The sequence below is a fragment of the Chiloscyllium plagiosum genome, unplaced genomic scaffold, assembly GCF_037043375.1.
Source record: "Chiloscyllium plagiosum isolate Xiang-an unplaced genomic scaffold, Cpla_swu_hap1 HiC_scaffold_46, whole genome shotgun sequence".
NCBI lineage: Eukaryota > Metazoa > Chordata > Chondrichthyes > Orectolobiformes > Hemiscylliidae > Chiloscyllium > Chiloscyllium plagiosum.
Window position 1 is genome coordinate 68,118,754 of NW_028270184.1, and position 17,751 is coordinate 68,136,504.

General features: G+C 42.0%; 1 protein-coding gene across 1 annotated transcript; it reads left to right on the forward strand.

Annotated features, from left to right (window-relative positions):
- Positions 1-5,816: 5,816 nt before the first annotated feature.
- Positions 5,817-7,361, forward strand: LOC148136365 (putative G protein-coupled receptor 139). The gene is made up of 2 exons (XM_087983789.1): positions 5,817-5,886; positions 6,433-7,361. Exons 1-2 carry the CDS (start codon positions 5,817-5,819, stop codon positions 7,359-7,361), a joined length of 999 nt encoding a protein of 332 aa, XP_087839915.1.
- Positions 7,362-17,751: the final 10,390 nt, after the last annotated feature.

The window sequence follows — 17,751 nt, forward strand, 5'->3', positions numbered from 1 at the left end:
ATCCATGCCCGTTATGATTATATAAACATGTATAAGGTCACCCCCTCAGCCTCTGACACTCGAGGGAAAACAGTCCCAGTCTATTCAACCTCTCCCTATAGCTCGAATTCTCCAACCCTGGCAACATATTAGTAAACCTTGTCTGAACACTTTCAAGTTTCGCAACATCCTTTTGATAGGAAGGACAGCAGAATTGCACGCAATATTCCATAAGTGGTCTAAACAATGTTTGTACAGCCGCAACATGGCCTCTGTACTCCTGTAATCAAAGTTCTGAACGATAAAGGAAAGCATATCAAACGCCTTCTTCACTATTTTATCCACTTTAAAGAAGCTATGAACATGCACTTCTCTGTGTTCAGCAACACCCCCTAGGACCAATAAGTGTACAAGTCCTGCTAGGATCTTTACCGTTGCAAGCAAATGGTTTATGAAGATATGGCACTTCCTTCTCAACCAACCTCAAATGTACCTATACATTCTGGTGCAGCTTTCTCGCCTCCACTCTGTATGTTGTTACCACTCCAACGAAATTCACTGGCTCATCCAGTTTTACGAGATCCGTCTTCCCATTTATTTTACTAAACCACCAACAGTGTGAATTCAGATATGGTATAATTCATTGTAGTAAACTCACCTTTGCCTTTTGCCCTCTCTTTCCTTTTTATGGTTTCCATTATAAACTGTGGAAACCTATCTTTATTATCTTCGATGAGGTCTAGTTTGCCCTTGCCACCTGAGGATTTCTCTTAAGGTTAATTTCTATTCGTTATGAATTGAAATTGATGTTGGTAGCCAAGTTTTGATTTATGAACCAATCCATAACTATTAGCCATTTCAGCTGCTAACCTTTCAGTTTTAACTCTCTGATCTTCCACACAAGGTTGCATGAAATCAAGAGATGATCTTTTTATCTCCTCCTAAATTATTGTCTTTAAGGTCGTCATAGCTTTGATCTATTTTTAACGCCTTTGTCCAGTGAACAAAATTACTTTGTTTGATCTTTTCAAACTCAATGTATGGTCGACCAGGGCCCATCCTTAGATTCCTGAAACATTGTCTGTCAGTTGTCAGTACAAGCTCATATACACTTCAGTATGGCTTTCTCACCATCTCATACGCTCATAATCCCTCTTCTGATAGTGATGGAAATATGGCACGCGCTATATCTACCAACTTTGTTTGGATCAATTAGACCATATGGTGACTCGCCACTTTGTTTGTTTAGCCAGCTTCTGAAAAGAAATTAAAAAGGCATCTACATCCTTTTCATAAAATTTCGACAATGCACGGATAAATTTAAACAGATTAACACCATGGCCCTGGCTATGATGGTTTTGTGCATTATCACTATCGCCCTCACTAAGATTACCTCCTCCACCTTCCCCTCCACACTTTTAAGTTGACTTCCCCTTCTAAGTGCCAATTTGTGAAGGTCAAAGTCTATCGCTTTCTCCTTTTCCTCTCTTTCTTTTCCCATTTTTTGTGTGAGGGCATTCCTCTCCTTTTCTTCTTTTTCTGCTAGAATTATTCTTTACTTTTTAATCTTTCCTCTGCATTAACCGTAACTAAAACTGTTGCAGCTACTTTTTATCTTCGAAATGCTTCATATCCAATTGAATCTCATCAATTCCCAAAATTGCGATGGTGTTTGCTGCAAATGTAAATGTTGGGCAATTTCTGTAATTACCTCTCCCTTTCTCAGACGAAGGTAAACATGACTCCAGCTGTCTGGCAATTCCAGCTTGCATTTCCTGCTCTTCGAATGCTGCCTGACATGCTGTGTTTTTTTTTTTCCAGCACCACAGCCTGACTTCCAATAGCTTTACCTTGCTTGCCTTTTGTATAACCAGCATATCTCTTCCCCGCCCCCCAGAAATCTTTCAGTGACTGAAAGCCATTACTGCACAAAACACTGATTAAATCAATCGAATTGAACAACCAGAGCAGAAGATAATGACACCTACCATTCGTCTTTGAGTTCAACAATGCTAAACCCAAGGTGGAATGGTAGGATCAGTCACGGGAAGAACCGTTATGGACTCGGCCAGACGCCCTCCAAATATTTTAAAAAGTTGGTCTGAACCCTAAGCTTGTCCAGTTACAAAGGAAGATGTGAAGTGGGTGTTCCAGATCTGATACAACTCGTCAAATCACTGAGCTTTAAGTAAGTCAAAAATCTTTTAAACACTACACTGGAAGCACAATCAAAAGAAAGCAGAATTATAATTAATCCAACAGTGGAAAAACTCCACCAATCCGACGCACTAACAATGAACTGTTCCAATACAGCAATAGCCGATAAATGGCAAAAAAAAGGTAAATTCAAACACAGATTCTTACAGGCCGGAAGGAACAATATCCAAAGAGAAAGTTAAAATAACCCTTTACTGAAGCTTGCAACTCGCCAGCACTCCAGCAGGATAGCTAAAACTAAGTCGAGAAATAAACTTGAACTGGGAGAACTGACCACTTCCATGCCATTATTTAACTAGACGCTAAAGCACCTCTGCCTTTAGGACCTCTCCAGAAACAAGGACGAAATAGCCTTTCAAACTGACAGCATCGTCACACAACCAATGCATTTTTTATACCACTTCTCCAACGATGGCATTAATCCTCAATCTCACCCTCTATTCTTTATCATGAATAGCTTGCTTGAAGATATTTAGTGTTATCTGGAATGAAAACTCAAAACCATCCCGTGCTGTGTCCATTCCCAGGCCTTCAGATGAACAACAGCATGTTTCCAGATTGTCAAGAACGTTTTATTGGCTGGGAGGATGGAATGTAGTACGGTAACATCCACGTAAAATTAGGTAGGATGTGGAAACAAAATCCTCCAAAGTTGTTAATCTAGTCTTGTTCCCTTATCCATTATTCGCAACTGAGTATGCAATTTCAGAAACTGGACAATTGTTCGAATATGATGAGCTACAATACAGGTGTGGAGTCAAATTTTGACAGTTGGGAAGACCAGACTACAGACTTCAGGGATTAATGACCAAAAAAAAAACAATTCTCGATAGGAGTGAGAGAGGCAGGGTAGTTCATGGGGGCTTCAACGATCGAAATATTGACTGGGATCACTACAGTACGAGTACTATAGGTGGGTCAGTTGTTGACCAGTGTGTGCAGGAGGGCTTCCTGACACAGTATGTAGACAGATCTACAAGGGCGAAGCCACTTCAGATTTAGTACTGGGTAACGAGCCTGGCCAGCTGTTAGATTTGGAAGTAGGTGAGCACTTTGGAGACAGCGATCACAATTCTGTCAGGTTTACTTTAGTGATGGAAAGGGATAGGTGTACTCCACCGAGCAAGAGTTACAGCTGGGGCAAGGAAAATTACGATGCAATTAGGAAAGATTGAGGAAGAGTAGAATGGGGAAGTAAACTGCAGGGGATGAGTTCATTAAAAATGTGGAGCTAATTCAAGGAAAAGCTCCTGTTTGTCCTAGATAAGTATGTACCTGTCAGGCAGGGAGGAAGATTTCGAACGCGTGAGCCGTGGTTTACTAGGGAAGCGGAATCCCTGGTCAAGAAGAAGAAGAAGGCTTATGTTAGGACAAAATATGAAAATTCAGTTAGGGCGCTTGAGGGTTACAAGGAAGTCAGAAAATACCTAAAAAGAGAGCTCAGAAGAGCCACGAGGGGACATGATAAGTTGCTGGTGGATTGGATCAGGATTAATGCTAAGGCTTTCAATACATATATCAGGAATAAAAGAATGACGAGAGTTAAACTAGGCCCAATCAAGGATAATAGTGCGAAGTTGTGTGTGGAGTCAGAGGAGATAGGGGAAGCACTAAATAAATATTTTTCAACAGTGTTCACTATAGAAAACGAAACTGTTGGCGAGGAAGATACAGAGATACTTATATCTAGACGAGAAGAGATTGAGTTTCACAAGGAAGAGGGATTAGGACTACTGCAGAGTGTGAAAATAGACAAGTCCACTGGACTGGATGGGATATATCCGCGGATCCTCTGGGAAGCAAGGGAAAAGATTGCCGAGCCTTTGGCATTGATCTTCAAATCATCATTGTCTACAGGAATAGTGCCTGAGGACTGGAGGATAGCAAATGTGGTTCCCTTGTTCAAAATGGGTAGTAGAGACAACCCTGGTCATGACAGACCAGTGAGTCTCACTTCAGTTGTTGGTAAACTGTTGGACAAGATCATAACAGATAGGACTTATAACCATCTAGAAAAGAATAATCTGACCAGGGACAGTCAGCACGGTTTTGTGAAGGGTATATCGTGACTAACGAACCTTATTGAGTTTTTTTGTCAAAGTGACCAAGCAGGTAGATGAGAGTAAACCGGTGGATGTGATGTATATATATATTTCAGCAAGGCGTTCGATAAGGTCCCCCACAGTAGGATATTATATAAAATGCGGAGGAATGGAATTGTGGGAGACATAGCAGGTTGCAGCAGGAATTAGCTTGCTGAAGGAAAAAAGAGGGTTGTAGTTGATAGAACATGTTCATCTTGGTGTCCATTTACGAGCAGCATACAGCAAGGGTCGGTGTTGGGTCCACTGCTATTCGTTATTTTTATAACTGACCTGGATGAGGGCTTAGAAGGGTGGGTTAGTAAATTTGCGGCCGACACGAAGGTCGGTGGAGTAGTGGATAGTGATGAAGGATGTAGTCGGTTGCAGAGAGACATAGATAGGACGCAGAGCTGGGCTGAGAGGTGACAAATGGAGTTTAATGTGGACAAGTGTGAGGTGATACACTTTGGCCGGAGTAATCAGAATACAATGTACGAGGCTAATGGTAGGATTCTTGGGAGTGCAGATGAGCAGAGAGATTTCGGTGTCCATGTACACAGATCCCTGAAAGTTGCCACCCAGATTGACAGGGTAGTCAAGAAGGCTTACAGTGTTTTGGCATTTATTAATAGAGGGATTGAGTTCCGGAACCAGGAGATATTGCAGCGGCTGTACAAAGCTCTAGTACGGCCACACTTGGAGTATTGTGTACAGTTCTGGTCAACACGTTATAAGAAAGATGTGGAAGCTTTGAAAAGGGTGCAGAGGAGATTTACTATGATGTTGTGTGGTATGGAAGGAATGTCTTACGAGGAAAGGCTGAGGGACTTGAGTCTGTTTTCTTTGGAGAGAATAAGTTTGAGAGGTGATTTAATAGAGACATACAAGATAATCAGAGTGTTAGATGGGGTGGACATGGAGAGCCTTTTTCGAAGTATGGGGACAGCAAACACGAGGGGGCACAACTTTAAAGTGAGGGGAGATAGCGACAAGACAGATGTCAGGGGCAGTTTCTTTACTCAGAGAGTAGTAAGGGTAGTAGATTCTACTACAGCATCGGTAGTAGATTCGCCCAGTTTCAGTGCATTCAAGTCGTCATTGGACAGGCAAATGGACGTACATGGAATAGTGTAGGTGGGATGGGCTTCAATTAATATGACAGGGTGGCGCCAAAGGGCCTGTAGTGCAATTTAATGTTCTATGTTCTATATTCTATAATTCCCTATACATTGTTGTTTTTTTTTGCAAAGGACAATTGTTTAAATGCATAAGTAAGTTAAATACATGACACTTGGGGTCCAACGCATCGAGAAGAGAATGAAAGTAAAGTCTAGAATGACAGGATCAGATCTTATTTTATTTAGTGTATTGTGGAAATAAAACATTCTACACGATTGTAACTTATGTAAGCGATGAGTTAACATAATTGACTCTCGGGAGATGTGATGCATGTACAAATACAGATTACCTCTCCCTTATGTTGGTCACACTGCAGCCACAGAACTTCAACGCCTGCAGAATCATTCATTTTCAGAAATGGGGAAACCACTGGTTTTGCAATTGAAGGAGATTTACTATCCACTTCTTGCAGCTGTTTGTCTTCCAGGTCAGCCATTCAACTTGCTTCTTTCGAATTAATTTTAATTGATCCGAGTTAATGTTGCATACCATATATTTCCCATTGTCAGTGTTCACATAACAATGTCAAAAGCAGTGTTTGAACACTTTGGCTTTTCTGCTTTATCTGGAGCATAGCTGATGTACTAACAACCCTCATGAAAGTGTCACATGCAAAGGGCTTTCGTTGATTAGTCGATAGTCTGACAATACCATACAGAATGATGACAACAGCATTAAAACTATCGGTAAATTTCCTATTTTGTAAATCACTCAGAATGTATTTAAATCCTCTTAATAAGTATCTTCGACTCTATTTCAAACGTGCATTCCAATATTACCGGCCTGCAAAGGCTTTTGTTGCTCTTTCGACAGTCTGACAATACCATACAGATAGATGGGACCACATTAAATATGGGTACATTTCCTGTTTTGTAGATCACTCAGAAAGTATTCACATCCTCTTAAAAAGTATCTTCCCCTCTATTTCAAACGTGCATTCCAATATTACCGGCCTTCTCTGTCTCTCTTTCAGCGAACAGAATGACTGTTCTAATAATCTTACGAGGAAACTGTGGTCTTTCTAAATGCATCTCGGCCTATCTGGTAGCCATGGCAACATCGGATTTATTGGTCATTATCCATGATGTCATCGCATATCGCATTTTGCATTATCATTTTTCTCTTTCCTTCTTCTCCTACACACCTGTTTGCAAGTTCATTATATACATAGGTGCCACCAGTCTCGATTTAACTGTTTGGTTCACCGTTTCCTTCACATTTGACAGATTTGTGGTGATCTGCTGCCAGAAGTTTAAAACACTATATTGTACAGAAAGAACCGCAACGGCGGTATTAATAACCATTTACGTCCTGACCTTGTTAAAAAATATTCCACTTTTGTTTGCATATGACTCAGAGCAAATCCTTAATAAAATCCAATGGGGCTGCCAGTCAAGTGTAACTTTCTTTGCTTCATCTCCAGGGATAGCGTTTGTCTGGGTTTACAGCACCTGGGTTGCTTGGCTTCCATTTATCTTAATTGTCTCATTTAATTGTTTAACCATCCGCCGTATTGTAATGGCGAACAGAACTCGGATTAAACTTCGTGGACACAGAAAGGAGAATCAAAGCAATACAGAGATGGAGAACCGGAGGAAGTCGATCGTTTTATTGTTCTCAGTATCTGTCAGTTTCATACTGCTTTGGTTGACACGTTCCGCTACTTTGGTCATTACCAGACTGTCAAACCCTAATTATTACCGAGGTGAATTTAACGACCCTGAATGTATCGCAACTGAAACGGGAAATATTCTCAAGTTGTTGAGCTGTTTCCTGAAAGCATGTATTTATGCAGCAACCCAGAACAAATTCAGAGAGGAGCTGAAGAATGTGGTGAAATCGCTATTGAGACAAATTCTCAAATGTGTTTTTAAAAATGTGGACAAGGGAAATGCATTTTAGGGGAATTTTGTAGCTGAGTTCTAATTTCATCTTCTTTTCCACAATGGAGTTCTCTTCATCCCCCGACAGTTAAAAACAAAATGTTTGACGCAGGTATTTCTTAGATTATCGAAACGAAATTTGACATGTGCAATCATTTCTGCTTTGTACGATTTTTGGTTGAATTGTACAAATTGCATGTCCTTGAAAAGGTGATATGTTCAAACTCAGGTATCAGTGTTTAACCAAAAAGTCTTGAGCTGTGATATTTTACACCAATATATGAATCTATTACTGATACCGTCAGATGTGTCAGGTTGAAATCGCCGTCATGTCTATTGTTGTCTGGGAAAAAAATAATCAAAGATATTACTGCCTCAAAATGAGAAACTGGCTATTTTTGTGCTAATTTTGCAAGAAAGACATTTGATTTTCCGACATAACTACATACTGAAACGCTATCCTCAGCAACTTTCAACATGCACAAATCAAAAAATGGAAACTTCCATTCTTGCTGACCTGATTTTTGCATGATACGAAAACAAATACATGAACCGGTGTAGCAAATAACCTCTGTCTATCAGCCGACAGTGTACACAGGTACGATGCCTAATACATTAAGCGATGAGTACACATATGAACAATATATTCGTAGACATATCAAAAATAAGAGTGACTGCTCAAATCAGCACATTTTTTTCCATATTCTTCAGGTGTCTATTCATTCGTGTAGCCCACAGAAATACACATTGCTACTTCATGAAAGTATTCACTGATTTGAGCTCAACCGATTTCTGTGACAGACATTTCAAAAGTCCGTGTATGAAATCTCTCTCATCATCTCAGTCATAAACATCCTATTGCATTTTAGACAGTGAACCGTAGCTCCAGCTCGCAGTAAGATGGTGGAAAATCCGATGGGCCTTTGTATTGCTCTCAAAAAAAGGCTTGCCTTTTTTATGTTATAAAAATGTAATACCTCACATTTTCCAAACTAAACTCAATATTTCATTTTTGATTCAATGTCATGAATTTTCAGTCACTGCCGAAGGCAATACTCAATGTCCATTCCATTTTGCCCGATGAAAATTGTGGTGTGCTTTCTTCTTTAACTGATGAAGTTTTGGGAATACCAAATGTGTTAATGAAGTGTCTTGTGGTGGAGGAAGAGCAGTACCAGTTATTCTCGCACGTCTTTCCATGCAGATACTATCCTCAATGAACGTTTGCTCTCAGAGCATGATAACATGATCAAATTAATAACTCATCGAGTCACAGAGTCATGCAGCAGAGAAACAGATCCTTCCGTCCAACCAATCATGCCAACTATAATCCCGAACTAACCTAGTCCCACTTGCCTTTGCTTGGCTCATATCCCTCCATATAATTCTGTTTCTTCTCCAAATGTGTTTTAACGTTGCAACTAAACCCGTGGGCCAAAGGACCTGTCCTGTGTTGTACTTTTCTATGTTGTATGTTCTAAAACCGCAACCACCACTTCCTCTTGAAGTTCATTGCAGAAGCGAACCATTCTCTGCGTAAATTAAAATAAAAAAATGTCTTTTTTAAAATCTTTCTCCTCTCACCTTAAAAATATACACCCTTTTCTTGAGCTCCGCCACGCTGGGGAAAATGAATTTATAATTTCCCTCATCCATATGCATCATGATTTTCTAAACCTCTTTAATGTCAAGTCAGAGCCTCCCATGTTTCAGTGGATAAGTCCCTGCATATCCAGTCTCCACCTATAATACAAGCCCAATTCCCGGTAACATCCGAGTAAATCTCTTCTAAACACTCTGTAGCTTGATAAATCCTTCGTAAAACGGGCTAACAGAACAGCATAAAGTACTTCAGAAGAGAACCCCCCCACCCCCCCCACATCCTGTACAACCTCAAAACGACGTGCTAACCCCACATCTGAGCAATGCAGGCAAGCTTTCTAAACACTTCTTAATTACCCTATCTGTTGTGATGGAGGCTTCAAAGAATTATGTACCAGATCCTGGAGGTCTCCCTGTTCAACAATATTACCGAAAGCCGAACTTTTATCTGAATATGGCTTGCCTTTTTTATGTTATAAAAATGCAATACCTCGCATTTTCCAAACTAAATTCAATCGGACACACTTCAGCCCATTGGCCCAAGTGATCATTAGATCTATTTCTCATCTCAGGTAACCCTCTTCACTGTCCACTGTACCAACAACATTAGTGTCATCCGTAAGGTTACCAACTGAGCTTTCTTTATTATCACCGACATCACTTATATAAAAGACAAGCAAAAGTGAATCCAGAACTGATTGCTGTGGGACACCGCTTGTCAAAGACCTTCAGTCTTTAGTATTCTTTTAAAAATTACATTATTTAGAAAATAAGATTCGTAACAAATCGTGATTTGGGATATTTTATAAAGTGCTTCTACTAAAATGCCAGCTCGCATCTTTCTTCCATTATGAAGATGATCTTTCTTCTCATAGTTATACGAGTCCAGTAGTCCCTCTGTTTCTCACCCTCTGTTTCTCGTCCTCTGTTTCAGCCCCTCTGTTTCAGCCCCTCTGTTTCTCGCCGTCTGTTTCCCGCCCTCTCTTTCTCGCCCTCAGTTTCTGCCGCTCTGTTTCACTCCCTATGTTTCTCGCCCTCTATTTCAGCACTCTATTTCAGCCCTTCTGTTTAAGACACGCTGTTTCAGCCCTTCTGTTTCTCGCCCTCTGTTTTAGTCCCTCTATTTCTCGCTCTCTGTTTCAGTCCCTCTGTTTCTCGCTCTCTGTTTCAGTCCCTCTGTTTCTCGTCCCCTGTTTCAGCCCCTCTATTTCAGCCTCTCTGTTTCAGCCCCTCTGTGTCTCGTCCTCTGTTTCATCCCCTTTCTTTCTCGCCCTCTGTTTCAGCCCTCTGTTTCACAATCTCTGTTTCAGCCCCTCTGTTACAGCCAATCTGTTTATTGGACTCTGTTTCTCGTCCCTTGTTTCAGCCCTTCTGCTTCTCGCCCTCTGTTTCTTGACTACACGAGAACTCACTGCTTCATTCAACTACGAGTATAGTTTGAAAAGAACGGGGAGGAAAAGTGTGAACGACATAATGACTGTTGGATATTGGTGCCCCTTTTGAAAAGATAGGATTTTCCTCATAATAGTTGTACAGTCTGAAATCTCATTTATCAGCTATTTAATTTGTAAAATCCTAACAGGCGAAAACAAATCGAGAATCAAGTCAATAATAGTGCTCACATTACTCGTTGAACTGTCGTCAATAAGTTACCTGTTGCCAAATGTGTACTATCATAAGAGTGCTATTTTCAAAGTTAACAAGGTTTTGTTCTCATAATAAATGAAAATCAATCATCCAATGCAGGTGGCAACGGGAACTTGGTCATCCAAACACATGAATCGCTGTTCCATGGCCACACACCAAAAGGATACAGAAAATGAATTAACGAAGAGAAAATTAAAACGTAAACTTAAAAGCATAATACAACAAAAAGCCCTCATGCAAATACGGATTTTTACAGGAGGGAGTTCTCATCAAGACACCTTGTACCAGCCCTTGTAATTAATGATCCCTTCATCGAGCAGTCCTGATCAGGCAAATGGAAATCAGAACATCAGATGTGAAGGAAGACACAAATGACCTATACAAGAGGTACAGATTGCACCTAAATTGGATGGGGACTAAGATACTGGCAGGGAGATTTGCTGGAGCTACTGATGAGGACTTAAACTATTAAGGTGGGGGGGGGGGGGGGAGTGGGACCAGGGAGATGGTGAGCAAAGAGATCAATCTGAGACTGGGACAGTTGAAAATAAAAGCGAGTTAAACAGTCAGGGCAGGCAGGGACAAGGTAGGCTAATAAATCAAACTGTATTTATTTCAATGCAAGGGCCTAACAGGGAAGGAAGGTGAACTGAGGGCATGGTAAGTAATATACGACAGGGAGATCACAGCCATTACAGAGACATGGCTCCCGAATGGGCAGGACTGGCAGCTTAATGTTCTAGGATATAAATGTTACAGGAAGGATAGAAAGGGAGGCAAGAGATGAGGGGAAGTGGCGTTTTTGATAAAGGATAACGTTACAGATGTGCTGAGGGAGGATCTTCCCGGAAATAGATCCAGGGAAATAATTTGGGTGGAACTGAGAAATAAGAAAGGGATGATCACCCTATTGGAATTGTATTATATACCCCCGAATAGTCAGAGGGAAATTGAAAAACAAACTTGTAAGGAGGTCTCAGCTTTCTGCAAGAATAATAGAGTGGTTATGGTAGCGGATTTTAACTTTCCAAACATAGACTGGGACTGCCATAGTGTTAAGGGTTTAGATGGAGAGGAATTTGTCAAGTGTGTACAATATTTTTTCTCTTTCATTATGTGGTTGTACCTACTAGAGAAGGTGCAAAACTTGTCCTACTCTTGTGAAATACGGCAGGGCAGGTGACGGAAGTGTCAGTGGGGGAGCACTTTAGGGCCAACGAACATAATTCTATTAGATTTAAAATAGTGTTAGAAAAGGATAGGCCAGATCTAAAAGTTGAAGTTCTAAATTGGAGATAGGCTCATTTTTACAGTATTAGGCAAGAACTTTCAAAAGCTGATTGGGGGCAGATGTTCAGTGGTAAACGGATGGCTGGAAATGGGGAAGCCTTCCGAACTGAGATAACAAGAATCCAGAGAAAGTACATTCTTGTTAGGGTGAAGGCAAAAGCTGGTAGTACAGTGAATACGGGATGACTAAAGTAATTGAGGGTTGAAGAAGAAAGAACAAAAATGTTTGCAGCCCAGGAACAGGCCCTTCGTCCCTGAGCCCAGCCAAATGTATTGTCTAAACTTGTCAGTCAATTCCTAAGCATCTGTATCCCTCTGCTAACCAACTACTTATGTGTCTGTCCAGACGCATCTTAAATGAATCTACCGTGCCTGTTTCAACCACTTCTGCTGGCAACCCCCTCCAAACTCCCCCCACCCTCTGTCTGACGTAGTTGTCGCGTGTATCCCGCTTGAACATTCCACCTCTCACCTTGAAAGCATGATGTCTCGTTATTGAATCCTTCACCCTGGGAAAAAGATTGTCTCTATCCACCCTGTCTGTACCCTTCATGATTTTGTAAACCTCAACCAGTTCCCCCCTCAAGCTCCTTTTCTTCAAATGAAAATAAGCCTAACCTACTCAACCTCTCTTCAGAACTAACATCTTCTATACCTGGCAACATCCTCGTTAAACCTGCTCTGCATACTCTCCAAGGCGTCCACATTATTTTGGTAATGTGGCGACCAGAATTGTCACCAGTTCTAAATGCAGCAGAACCAACGTCTTGTACAATTTTAACATGAATTGGTTGAGAAAAAGAAGGAAGCACGTGTCAGGTATAGACAGGATAGATGGAGTGAATCCTTAGAAGAGTATAAATGCAGCCGGAGGTGAATGAGGGGACATGAGATAGCTTTAGCAAATAGAATTAACGAGAATTCAAAGGGTTTTTACAAATACATTCTGCACAAAAGGGTAACTAGGGAGTGAATAGTGCCCCTCAAAGAATGGAGGAGAAAGTGAGGGCTGCAGATGCTGAGATCAGAGCTGAAAATGTGTTGCTGGAAAAGCGCAGCATGTCAGGAAGCATCCAGGGAACAGGAGAATCGACGTTTCGGGCATACGCCCAAAGACACTCGAGGGAAGACACTTCCCTGGAGTTTCCTGAAGAAGGGCTTATGCCCGAAATATCGATTCTCCTGTTCCCTGGATGATGCCTGACCTGCTGCGCTTTCCCAGCAATACATTTTCAGCCCCTCAAAGAATGGCAAAGCGGCTATTGTGTGGAGCGGCAAAATATTGGGGAGGTACTATATGAACATTTTGCATCAGTATTTAATGAGGAAAAGGATATAGAAAATATAGAATGCAGGGAAATATATGGTGGCATCTTGCAAAATGTCCATCTTTCAAAGGAAGAGGTGCTGGATGCCTTGAAACGCATAAAGGTGGATAAATTCCCAGGACCTGATCAGGTGTACCAGAGGACTCTGTGGAAGCTAGAAAAGTGATTGCTGGGCATCTTGCTCTCATATTTGTATCGTCGATAGTCACAGGTGAGGGGCAGGAGGACTAGAGGTTGGCTAAACATGGTGAAACTTTACAACTCGGATGGTAAGGACAATTCAGGGAACTATAGACCAGTGAGCCTGACGTCCACGGAGGGCAAGTTGGTAGAGGGAATCCTGAGGGACAGGGTGTACATCGCGTCATAGAGTCATAGAGATGTACATTGAGAAAGGCAAGGATTGAGTAGGTTTAGTCAACTTGGCTTTGTACGTGGGAAATCATGTCTCACAAACTTGATTGAGTTGATTGAAGTAGTAACCAAGAGGATTGATGAGGGCAGAGCTGTAGATGTGATATATATGGATTTAAGTAAGGCGTTCGACAAGGTTCCCCATGGGAGACTGGTTAGCAAGTTTAGATCTCATGGGATACAGGGAGAGCTAGCCATTCGGATACAGAACTGGCTCGAAGTAAGAAGACGGAGGGTGGTGGTGGAGGGTTGTCTGAAAAAGGTGGAGGGTTGTCTGGAGTCCTGTGACCATTGGAGCATCACAAAGATCGGTGCTGGGTCCACTACTTTTTTTTGATTTACGTAAATGAATTTTATATGAGCATGAAGCATCGTTAGTTAGTTTGCAGATGACTCAAAAATTGGAGGTGTAGTGGACAGCGAAGAAGATTACCTCAGATTACTACAGGATCTTTACCAGATGGAGCAATGGGCTGAGACGTGGCAGATGGCGTTTGATTCAGATAAATGCGAGGTGCTGCATTTTGGGAAAGTAAATCTTAGCAGATGTATACGCTTACTGTTAAGGTCCTAGGGAGTGTTGCCGAGAAAAGAGACCTTGGAGTGCAGTTTCATAGCTTATTGAAAGTGGAGTCGCAAGTAGACAGGATAGCGAAGAAGGCGTTTGCTATGCTTTCTTTTATTGGTCAGAGTATAGCTTACAGGAGTTGGGAGGTCATGTTGCGGCTATATAGGACATTGGGTAGGCCACTGTTGGAATATTGCGTGCAATTCTGGTCTCCTTCTGATAAGGAAGATGTTGTGAAACTTGATTTGGAGATGCAAGTGTTGGACTGGGGTGTACAAAGTTAAAAAAACACACAATACCAGGTTATAGTCCAACAGGGTTAATTGGAAGCAATTAAGCTCCAAAAGCTAGTGTGCTTCCAATTAAACCTGTTGGACTATAACCTGGTGTTGTGTGATTTTTAACGTTGTGAATCTTGAAAGGGTTCTGAAACGATTTACAAGGATGTTGCCAGGGATGGATGATTTGAGCTGTAGGGAGAGATGGAACAGGCTGGGCCTGTTTTCCCTGGAGTGTCGGAGGCTGACAGGTGACATGTAGTGATTTACAAAATCATGAGGGGCATGGAAAGGATAAAAGGATAAAGTCTTTCCCCTGGGGTCGGGGAGTCCAGAAAGCAAGGGCATAGTTTTAGGGTGAGAGGGGAAAGGTACAAAAGAGACTGAAGGGGCAAACGTTTCACGCAGATGGTGGTAGGTCTATGGAATGAGGTGCCAGAGGAAGTGATGGAAACTGGTACAATTGCAACAGTTAAGATTCATTTGAATGGGTATATGAATAGGTAGGGTTTGGAGGGAAAAGGCCGGATGCTGGCAGGTGGGACTAGATTGGGTTGGGATATCTAGTCTGCATGGACGGGTTGGACCGAAGGATCTGTTTCCATGCTCTACATCTGTATGATTCTATGACTCAGAGAACCATTAGAACACAAGATATTAGAACAGAATTAGTACATTTGACCCATTCAGCCTGTTCTGCCCTTCAGCATTGAATAAAATGTTTCTCCGCAGCATTCACCGAGCATTGTGTAGCAGCTTTTTTGGCTATTGAGCGGCTCAGTGGCACAATGGTTAGCACTGCTACCTCTTAGTGTTACAGGCGTTGGTTCGATTTCAGCTTTCAGTAACTGTCTGTGTCGAAGTTGCATTTTCTCCCTCAAGTTTCCTTCCACAGTTCAAAGATGTGCAGTTTCGGTGTATTCATCAGTGCCAGATGAAAGGTAGCGAAATAGGTTTGAGTGGGATGATCTTCAGAGAGTTGGTGTAGACTTGCTGGGCTGGCTTGGCCTGTTTCCACACTGTACGAATTATCTCCGTAACGCGTGAAAACTTTGGTTGTGTTTAAATTAAAAGAATCGGCTTTGAATTCGGGGACTTGTTAAGAAATCTCACAAACAGAGACTGGAACGGTTATTTCAATTTTATTGCATGGAGCAAACAAAATATGACCACATAAGTCAGCAAATTATATCTGACAGCGCAGTCTGGCCCTTACCAAATCACTGGACGAATTTAGCTACGATTTCCAACAAATATTTTTGCTTCTAGCTGCGCCAATTGTTTGGTTATGTTGCAGTGCTGTTCACCGAAGTTCTGTAACTCTAATATCCTGGAGTTCAATTCTTATACAATTTCGATCCTGCAAGTTTAAAGCTTGAAGTTAATGGTGATCATTTTGATATTTTCGTTCACTGTATTGACGACCCATCTGGAGCCATCATGTACACAGCTTGCTTTTGTATCAAAGGTAGATCTGAAAATGTGTTGCTGGAAAAGCGCAGCAGGTCAGGCAGCATCCAAGGAGCAGGAGAATCGACGTTTCGGACATGAGCCCTTCTTCTGGAACAAGGGTTCATGCCCGAAACGTCGATTTTCCTGCTCCTTGGATGCTGCCTGACTTGCTGCGCTTTTCCAGCAACACATTTTCAGCTCTGATCTCCAGCATTTGCAGTCCTCACTTTCTCCTATCAAAGGTCGATCCCCTGTTACTTGATAAATTCCGAATTGAAGGTCTGTTGCAGGGCAGCTTTTACTGAAACACCTGCAGGACATTCTTTCTGCAGCCAATCTTATACAACTATTTGTCATGAGGCATCAGGTTAAGAAGCATTGTTACTTCCGCTCTGCCAGAAAACAGTTTGTTAATGTGGTTTCCCAGACACAGCCAATTTCTTTCAATGACCTAATACATCTAAATTTGAATTTGAGTTCGTTGTCACGTGTACTGAGGCAAAGTGAAAAGCTTTGTTTTGCGAGCAATACAGGCAGATAACAGGGTTAAGTAGAATAGATAGTAAATAATGGGTAAAGAGCGGCAAAAGAAAAACGCGGGTGCAGATGAATGTTAAGAGTTCGTGAGTCCATTCAGTATTCGAACACCAGTAGGGTAGAAACTGCTGTGAAACCGGCTGGTGCGTGTGTTCAGTCTTCGATACCTTCTCCCTGATGGTGGAGGCTGGAGAAAAACATTGTCAGGTTGAGATAGATCTTTGAGAATGCGGCCGCCTTTCCTTGACAGTCAGCTTGGTTGATGGATTCTATAGATGGGAGTTTGGCTTTTGCGATTCAAGTCCGGTCTTGAATGGTACATTGGCATACCAGGTAATGATGAATCCAGGTAGAATGCTCTCGATGCCGCACCTATAAACGTTGGCAAGGGTATTCACCGTCATGCCAAATTTCCTGAGGAAGAGAGACGTTGTTGGGCCTTTGAAAACAGTGCATCCACATGAAAATTCCGAGAAAGCTTGTTGTAGATGACCACTCCCAGGAGTTTGGTACTCTCCACTCGTCCCTCCTCTGTGCTGTAAATATGTGTGTGTGGGGTGTGGGAGGGGGGTGCATGAGTAACATTCTGCCAAACGTCAATAATGAGTTCCTTGGTTTTGCTGGCATTGAGAGCTAGGCTGTCCTCAGTGCACCATTTTTTCCAGGTCTTCCACCTCCCGTCTGTTGTCTGTTACATCGGCATTTGAGATTCGACCGACTATGTTAGCCTCATCAGTGAACTTGCAAATGGCATTAGTCTGATATTTGGCGATGCAGTCATGGGTACACCGTGAGTACAGTAGGGATTTGCGTACGCACTCCTGCACGGGGCTCCAGTGTTAAGTGTTGGTGACGACAAAATATTGTCCCCATCCCTCAGTGACTGTGGCCTGTGGGTCATTAAACTGAGGATCCAGTTGCAGAGAGTGGAGCTTAATCCGAGATCACTAAGTTTATTAATCACTCTTGTGGAAATGCTGCATGAGCCTTATTATGAACAGGGATGGTGTTGACCCTTTTGAAACAAGCAGGAAAAATGGGCTGCTGCAGGGACAGGTTGAAGATGACCGAGAAGACCTCGACCAGTTAATCTGTGCATGCTCTGTGTGCTCGGCCTGGTACTCTGTCTGGTCCTATCGCTTTCCTTGGATTCACACGAAGAAAACCTGATCTGATCTCTGATGCAGTGACTGTTGAGATAGGTTTGTCAGTATGGGTGTTACCTCTCCACCGGATTTGTGCTCAAAGTGAGCATAGAAAGCGTTGAGACGATATGGGATGTATATGTCATCA